The sequence below is a fragment of the Medicago truncatula genome, chromosome 4 (assembly GCF_003473485.1).
Source record: "Medicago truncatula cultivar Jemalong A17 chromosome 4, MtrunA17r5.0-ANR, whole genome shotgun sequence".
In the NCBI taxonomy this organism is placed as follows: Eukaryota; Viridiplantae; Streptophyta; class Magnoliopsida; order Fabales; family Fabaceae; genus Medicago; species Medicago truncatula.
Window position 1 is genome coordinate 47,217,908 of NC_053045.1, and position 8,868 is coordinate 47,226,775.

Consider the following 8,868-nt stretch of genomic DNA (forward strand, 5'->3'; position numbering starts at 1 on the left):
AGTATTTGATGTGTAAAATGTGTACGTATTGTAAAATATGGAGTACTTTTTCTTCTGCATTCATAACATGAAATAAAACCGTTTGAGAGAAGGCACCCATGAATTTGGATCTCTATATTCCCTAAAAAAACACACAATTATATCTAAAAATATCAATCTTTAAAAAAAAAAATAAAAAAATAGGGTTAATATGTTTTTGGTCCTTATAAATATACCAACTTTTTGTTTTGGTCCCTCTAAAATTCTCCTTCAACTTTTAGTCCCTATAAAATTTTCAATCACTATTTTTGGTCCCTCTTATAAAGTAAAATTATAGGGTTAATTAAGTTTTTGGTCCCTATAAATATCTGCAATTTTGTTTTTAGTCCCTATAAAAATAAATCACACTTTTTAGTCCCTACAAAATTTTCCGTTAGTGTTTTTAGTCCCTGTTAAATAAAAATTCGTTTAATTATGCTTAAAATTTTAGACTTTTTAATGATTTTTTACATACTTATTTAAAACATTATAAAACGTTCCGCCACAATAAATTAGCTCAAAATTTTATTTTTAGGTCCAAATTTTCGTTAGTTTTATCTTGAATTTTTGGCGTTTTAAAAAATTCATATATAATTCATTACATGTTAAAAAATTCTAATTTTTTATAAAAGAGATTATTATAATGTTCTTAACATGTCTGTTAAAAATCATTTAAAAATATAAAATTTTAAGTATAATTAAACAAATTTCAATTTAACAGGGACCAACACATACTTTTAGTCCTTGTAAAATTAAAATTTGCTTAATTGTGCTTAAACTTTTAAATTTGTAACATATATTTTTCACATACTTACTTAGAATATTATACAAAGTTCATCCGCAAAAAAGTAACTTAAAATTTGATTATTAGGTCCAAATTTTCATTAATATAATCTTGAAAATTTGGCTTTTAGAAAAATTCATATTTAATTCATTACATGTTAAAAAACTAAAATTTTTTACAAAAGAGTGTCTTACGATGTTATGAACATGTATGTAAAAAATCTTTCAAAAATTTAGAAGTTTAAGCATAATTAAAGAAATTTTAATTTAACAGGGACTAAAAACACTAACAGAAAATTTTGTAGGGACTAAAAAGTGTGATTTATTTTTATAGGGACTAAAAACAAAACTGCATATATTTATAGGGACCAAAAACTTAATTAACCCAAAATTATATGTAGAATTCCTATTTTTGAATAAAAATTTGCAGAAAAATTTATAATATTATAAAAATCTCTTCCTAAAAAAATTAGAATTTTTAATAAAACATGAATTTAATATGAATTTTTACGAATTCATATTAAATTTGTGTTTTGTTACAAAATTCTAACTTTTTTTTTTTTTTTATAATATTCTATACATTTCTGCACAATTTCATTAAAAAATACAAAAAATAACTTAAAAATAGGGGCTAAAAGTAGCGACTGAAAATTTTATAAGGACTAAAAGTTGAAGAAAAATTTTAGAGAGTTTAAAACGAAAAGTTGGTATATTTATAGGGACCAAAAACATTTTTAATCCAAAAAAATATAATAAAAACATCTTAAAGTTTGCAAAAGATTTTATACACTCCTATTGGTTGACCTTAAAAAATGTAGTACTATAAGCATTTTAATTTTTCTTCAACTTAGCAGTTATAGATCTCCCTTTCTACTATCAAATAGATTTTGCACACAACTAACTTCGTCAATTTCGCATTTAACACTAATAACGATAATTCCAATTATCCACAAAAAATAATGATAATTAATTAATTAATTAGTTATCACATCCTTCATTAATTATGTTCTAGGGTCAAATCTTCTAGACCAAAAGAAGAAACGAAACGCTAAACGTTAATTAAACATTTAAATTTAAACTAAACTATAGCATCATCATCACCATCTTCATCATAAACTATAGCAACTAAATACATAAACGAGTTCAATTTTCTCTCTCTTTGAGTGAATGAAAGAGAAACAGTATGAAACTCTCAACATTGTTACAGAACCGCCGGAGCAACAGCATCAAAGAACAGCCGTTATTTGAATCCTCCGGCGACGTCACCGGAAAATCTCCGTTAAGCTCTTTCTGGCTCTTCCTCCATGCCGCGTTCTGCCTCATCAGCCTCGCCTTAGGATTTCGTCTCTCCCGCATCTTCTTCCTGCTCCTTTTCTCAACTTTCTCCACCGTTCCGTTCAACTCCGGCGCCGGCGAAGGTGAAATCTCCGTTCCAATCCGTGTTCGTTCTTCTCTCACGGTGAATCCGATCGAGAACATTGAGAATCCAGTGGAAAAAGTAGCTCCGGTCAGCCGTGTGGTAGTCGGCCGGCACGGGATCCGAATCCGGCCGTGGCCGCATCCGAATCCGAATGAGGTGATGAAAGCTCATAAGATAATTGAAAGAGTTCAAACGGAGCAGAAAGCGTTGTTTGGAGTGAAGAACCCTAGGACGGTTATTGCAGTTACGCCGACGTATGTGAGGACGTTCCAGAAGCTCCACTTGATCGGTGTGATGCATTCGTTGATGCTTGTGCCGTATGATCTGGTGTGGATCGTGGTGGAAGCTGGAGGAGTGACGAATGAGACTGCTTCAATTGTTGCCAATTCAGGACTCAGAAGAATAATTCACATTGGGTTTAATCAACGGATTCCGATTTCGTGGGAGGGTAGACATAAATTGGAAGCTCGAATGCGACTTCATGCTTTAAGGTATATTCCAATTTTGGAGATATTGGTTGACTTTTTTCACTACTTTGCGGATAAGGAATAATATTGTTCCTTGTTATCTCTGTAGTATCGACATTTCTGATCAAGGACGTGTCTAGTGTCTGATACATGTAAGTGTCTTACACCGTGACACGAAACTAACGCATGTGATTACGTTTAATCATATCATTTTCTCGAATTATTATTGGTGTTGACATGTTAGTGTCGTGCACTCACACTTGTCTATATATAGTTTAGATGCATCCGTTATTCAATGAATCTGAAAATAGAATATTTACTTATAATAGTGATCGGAGGGAGTATGAAGCATCGACATAGAGAATATAATAGTGACCCGAGGGAGTAGTTTATTATAATTGACAAATAGTGTTTATTTCCGCTGTTATGATTTTTTTTTTAATTTGTCAATGTGCCTTCCAATTTCCATTCCCGGATCACAGAAGGCAGACTAATCAACCAGGTCTGGTCTTACTGTATGATCTGAAAATTTAGTTGATTGATAGGTAAAACAATTGATTGTTTGTAATCTGGTGGAACAGAATTGTGAGAAAAGAGAAGCTGGATGGTATTGTGATGTTTGCGGATGATAGCAATATGCATAGTATGGAGTTATTTGATGAAATTCAGAGTGTGAAATGGATAGGAGCAGTTTCGGTTGGAATACTTGTTCAGTCTGATACCGATGAATCTTCAACCTCACTGAAGGAGGAGGTGCCGCCAATGCCAGTACAAGGTCCTGCTTGTAACGCGACAAATCATTTGGTTGGGTTGCATACATATGATTCCTTAAAATATGCAAGGAGAGGTGCAGTTTACATAGGTGACAGGGCACCTGTGCTACCTAGGAAGCTTGAATGGTCTGGGTTTGTGTTGAACTCCAGGTTGGTTTGGAAGGATCTTGATGATAAACCAGACTGGATTAAGGATATTAATGCGTTCGATGGAGTTGATGAAGATATCGATAGTCCACTGTCTCTGCTGAAAGACATCTCTGTGTTAGAACCACTTGGGAGTTGTGGACGCCAAGTTTTGCTTTGGTGGCTGCGGGTTGAAGCTCGCACAGACAGCAAATTCCCACCTCGGTGAGTATTCTCTTGATTTATAATATAGTGCTTACCCATGTTTGGCTATTATAAAATATTCTTGAATCAGTATAAAAAAAGAAGTATTTATAGCTTTTGGTGATTCCTTTTTATCATATGGAAATCTGTGTAGCATTGCATTTATTTAAATTAAATTGTCCACAAGATGAAAAGTAGAAAGCAAATGCCAATGCATAAAACTTGGAGTCTCTAACAATTTAGATTCTAGAACATATTCAAGAGATTTTAGTATGCTTGGTATTGTGGTAAGTCAGAAAATATACTATTTGATTGGTGTTTCTGCGGATAACATGAACCCATCCGTTTGCTTGCATATGCAAAATCAAGCACCATGTGATTTTTAGATTCTGTGTGTTTAGTTGTGTGTTTGCAAACTTGAATTTTGATGATCTTGATTTTGTGAAATTAATTTTAGTTAAAAGTGAATTTGAAATGAGTAATTTATGTCTCGGAAGTTCTATCTCAAAAGTAAGTTTTTTTTGGGAAAGTTTGTATGAAATCATAAACGAAACGCAAAATCTGTGTTCTCACTTTTAGTCTAATGTGTTTTTAGGAGAAAATAATTTTTGCTTGACAGCATCCAAACGTCCAAACTCAATTTAAAACCCACATTTTACACTCACAAATGTGGATTCAAACATGCACAAGTAGTTCTTTTGAAGCACTTGCTAATATCATCTAGGTCAGAGTGGTTTGGACTATGCAGGACCTAGCTTACTAAGTGACCTGCTGCCAAATTGGGTTGATTTGTTGTAGACATCAGATGTTGTTTCAGGTCAATTAGGGATGCGATGTTGTTGACTTAGACAAATACTCATATTTATATATAAAATTATTACATTTTCAGGTCAATTAGGGATACAGTCTTGTTTGACTTGGAAAAATATTCAAATTTATATAGGAAATATCTATAATGAAAGAGAGAAACTGAGAGTATATTCAGAAGGTTCTAAAAATGTATAAATCTTTCTTTATGTAAAAGGTTGATTTAATTGAATCTGTGGAATGAAATCAAACTTTCAGAAGTCAAATTTGATACTCTTAACTCTCCCTCCCTCTCTCCTGTTACTACATTTCCTTTTAGAGACTGCCCCAATTGTCTGAAATCATTATGTGTTCTATATGGATACAATTACTAATTTGAAGCACAGCTACTATTTTGAAGTATCCATGCTACAATGGTTGTGCCACAAATTAGAGTATTCTGAAGTAAGTGAATATCTGAAGTAAAAAAATAAATACAATGAACTGTGATCCAAATGCAAAGTATAGTATAAAGTAAGTTGTAAGGTTATTGACAACGAAAATCTGTCAAATGCAATGTTGCATTTGTGTTAGAACCAAAACTTTTTTAGCAACTTTTCTTTTTAAAATATAGTATGTACACGTTCATTAAATTTACGCGGGATGTCTGCGGGTTGTAATGAATAACCAAATTTACGCGGGAAGTCAACAAACTTGAGAATAACTGCTGATGGATTTGTCCCGCTGAGAAAAGACAGAGTTTTGCTAAATGACGTGGATAAGGTTCCTCTTTTTGTGGCGGTATTTCAATTTTCTGTTATGTTTGGTTACATTAGAGGTTTCTTTCTATGATTGAGAAAGGGGTTTGGGATCATACTTTTACCATTATTATTTAGAGCAATCTCATTATTTGAATTAGATATTTCTACTAATATTACCGATAATTTATAGTATTTGAATTATTAATTGTCAATATGATACCCAATCAAAAAATAAAACATGAATCTGTAATCTAAATCTAACAACAATCCACATTTTACCATTCAATTAAATAGTTTTTATTCTTAATTCTTTAAAATCTACAAATTAAATAATCATTAATCAATTAAAAAGGTTACTTTATTTATATAAAGGATCTTATTAACGAGTGCCCCGGGGCACTATTTAAGCATTCAAAAGTAAACAATTATTTTTTTAAAAAATCAAATATTTCAATTTCCAATGCATTGAATAGACGCATTTTGATAAATACTTATCACTCATGGTCTTTAACTAGTGCCCCGGGGCACTAGTTAACATTTCCCTTATATAAAAGTATCTTGTTCCCTAGAAATATAAAATCCAAAAATGTTTGATGTTATCAAGCTCGATTCCTTTTTTTCCCCTTCCTTTCTTTCATATGTATATTCTCTTTCCCAAATACTCTATTTACATGTTATTCTTTGACTTACAATTTTAAATTTAATTTGAATAAAGGAACTAACCTAAGAATGAAAGAACTAAGAGTACTAACCATCAATCATTTAAGACTAATTCTTAATCTTTTGACTTTAGTATTGAAACCAATATTTGTTTGTAAGATTTACTTGAGGTTTATAGTTATGCACATAATTTACTTTTGAAACAGAAATTTCTCAAATTTATGCTTGAATTGTATTGAATACATTTGCAATCATACTTGTTACACATGCAACACACATGTCAATAAGCTAGCGATTATGTATACATGTTCCTATGATTTACAAGGGAAGTCTAAGGATAGTAATGAATAACCAAATACAGTATAAGTCTCGTACAAAATTGAGAATAATTTTTATTGGATTTGTCCACTGAGAAAAAGCAAAAAGTTTGTGTAAATTTCATGGATAAAGTTCCTTTTTTTGCAACTCCTGTTGAGGGTGCAAGGGAGGGTATTCCAAGGTTGAGAAAGGGGTATTGGATTCTAGTTTTATGATTAGACAAACTCAGAACTCCTGCTTGTCAGTCCGTAGCTTTTGAAAAATGTCATTTGCCCTCCTGCATTGTTAGATATACGACAAACCTCTCTCAGATCTTGCATTAAGACTGATGGCTAAGATCAAAAGGTGTTAGGAACCCAAGGAAATGAAAATGAAAAATTGATAGAGAACCAAAAGAAATGAATGATTTTATTTAATATTCGATAATAGGAGAAAGATCTCTCCTTCACAGCTTTTCCCGTCACAACTGAGCTATAGCTCTGTTTAACTCATAGCTAACAGATCTAAATTCCGTCTCCCTTCTACGGCTCTACCCTTAATCCGGTTTTAGCTCAAGCATCCGTCTTTTAACCTCTTTGACTATGTTCTAGTCCTTACTATTGATACTCTACTGTAACGGACTTGTAGCAAACTGTTGATATTTGGGAATTTTTATCAAAAGGCCTCATTAATGACCTAAGTGACCTGCCTATTTATTTTCTTGGCTTCGGTTCTTCATTAAGGATTTGTTTCACAAGCATAATAAGCTAGCCAATAGCTTATATGAATATAAGCTCATATGACTAAAAATGACTCGTTTGATAACTGTCATTTTCTCACGAGCTTATAACTTATTTTTACTAGCTTATAACGTTTTTTGATAAGCTAATTCAAGTAGCTTAAAGCTTGTAGCTTGTCATTTTCTCTCTCAAGTTTACCCCTGTTATCTTAATTGAAAAAAATAAAAATATTAATGAAAACTTTTATTTTTTATTTTTTATGTCATTTAAGATTTATAAGCTAGTTCAACCACTAATTTTACCAAACACTACAAATTCAATCAGCTAGGTTATAAGCTATTAGCTAGCCCCTATAAGCTTATCCGCTATACGCTAGCTTATCAACTGTCCACTATTTTTTACTAAACAGAGCTAAGCCATTTGATATTTCTTCTGGCTTCTTAAGTACTCCTCTACCCTCTAAGTCCCTCAGAAACTGAATTCATGTCCCAAATGTTTGGCATATATATCCCCCTCCTTGCTTATGTAAAATGTTCTCTGAAAGTCAAGTTTATTTCATCAAATCAAAGTAGCTTAACATCATGGCTTTTCTAAAGCATTATATTTTGAGCTCTTATTCATTGTAAATTGTAATATTTGTCCTCCAGCAAATATAATCTGAATATGTATTGTAGCATGCTTTTCTTTCTTTAAAAAAAAAGAAAGTATTGTAGCATGTTTTCTGTGCATACTCCTGACCATTGGATGCAATTTCTTGCAGATGGACAATTGACACTCCTCTGGACATCACTGTCCCCTCAAAACATACTCCATGGCCAGATGCTCCACCTGTGATCCCAATTAATGAAAAAGTGGTAATTGGCTCACAAGAACAGACGACCAAACATTCTACAAAGACTAAAACATCCAGACCCAGGCGCAGCCGAAGTAAGAGAAAGCATGACACCAAAGTGATAGGTGTGCAAGCCTCTACACTTTCTGAGGAACACTGAGATGTCAATAAATGCAACTTTAGGAATATATACTGTGTTATGGTTACAAAACTGCCAGTTCTGGCCCTCATTGACAAGAATCTGGATTCTGGATCGAACAAATGAAGAGGCTGATTTTCTTACTGGATACATACTTGTAAACTGGGTTTTACCCTACATCATGTAGGCTACACGGGCCAGCAAATGTTCATTTGAGTCTGATTCACCAAATTTTTTTGTACTGATTGTTTTGCTCATTTTTGTTTAGGGTGATATATATTCTGTTCACATGAAGCAATGTCATATTTGTTTTGCAACATTTGCTTCATGGAAGGAAGCTTGTAGAAATTTTCATCGGCTGTAATTGTAATACAAGTTCTTCTCAATAGGAGTATATAGTTTTTTTTTAGTTATTTTTTCTTTTCAGTCTCATATTACTCTCCTTGGTTTTTCCATAACAAGATATTTCGTCTATCTGGCTATTATAAGAATGTTTTCCACCAATGACACGAGACAAACTTAGCCCATCTATTTCTAGTAATTTTTTTGTTGGCAAATGTTAACAGTTAATTTATCAGGGACGAGAATGTTAATAGTAAATATTAAAACATTGGGTCTCATGCATATAACTCCTTCGGTGTTCCAACGTATATAACTCCTTTTGGAACATTTTTCTCACAGGTATACAATTTTGCAAAAGATCTTTGCTAATTATTTTTACTAGTCGTTGAACCACCAAAGTGAGGATCATAAAACTTGATTATCCAGGACAAGTAATGCCAAGTTTAGTAATTGAAAATAACTTGTTCATTTCGTATAATTTGGTTTATCACTCTACTGCTTATTCTTTCTGGTATAAGAA

The 8,868-nt window shown here is 32.5% G+C and overlaps 1 protein-coding gene across 1 annotated transcript; it reads left to right on the forward strand.

Moving 5' to 3' along the window:
• Window positions 1-1,866: 1,866 nt before the first annotated feature.
• LOC25493486 (probable beta-1,4-xylosyltransferase IRX14H) lies at window positions 1,867-8,419 on the forward strand. Its single transcript, XM_013601993.3, has 3 exons — window positions 1,867-2,712; window positions 3,270-3,812; window positions 7,796-8,419. Exons 1-3 carry the CDS (start codon window positions 1,985-1,987, stop codon window positions 8,025-8,027), a joined length of 1,503 nt encoding a protein of 500 aa, XP_013457447.1. The 5' UTR covers window positions 1,867-1,984; the 3' UTR covers window positions 8,028-8,419.
• Window positions 8,420-8,868: the final 449 nt, after the last annotated feature.

Coding starts and splice junctions, on each gene's coding strand:
- LOC25493486 (XM_013601993.3), top strand. CDS start 1,985: ATGAAACTCTCAACATTGTTACAGAACCGCCGGAGCAACAGCATCAAA. Junction 2,713..3,269: donor ATGCGACTTCATGCTTTAAG/GTATATTCCAAT, acceptor CTGGTGGAACAG/AATTGTGAGAAAAGAGAAGC. Junction 3,813..7,795: donor GACAGCAAATTCCCACCTCG/GTGAGTATTCTC, acceptor AATTTCTTGCAG/ATGGACAATTGACACTCCTC.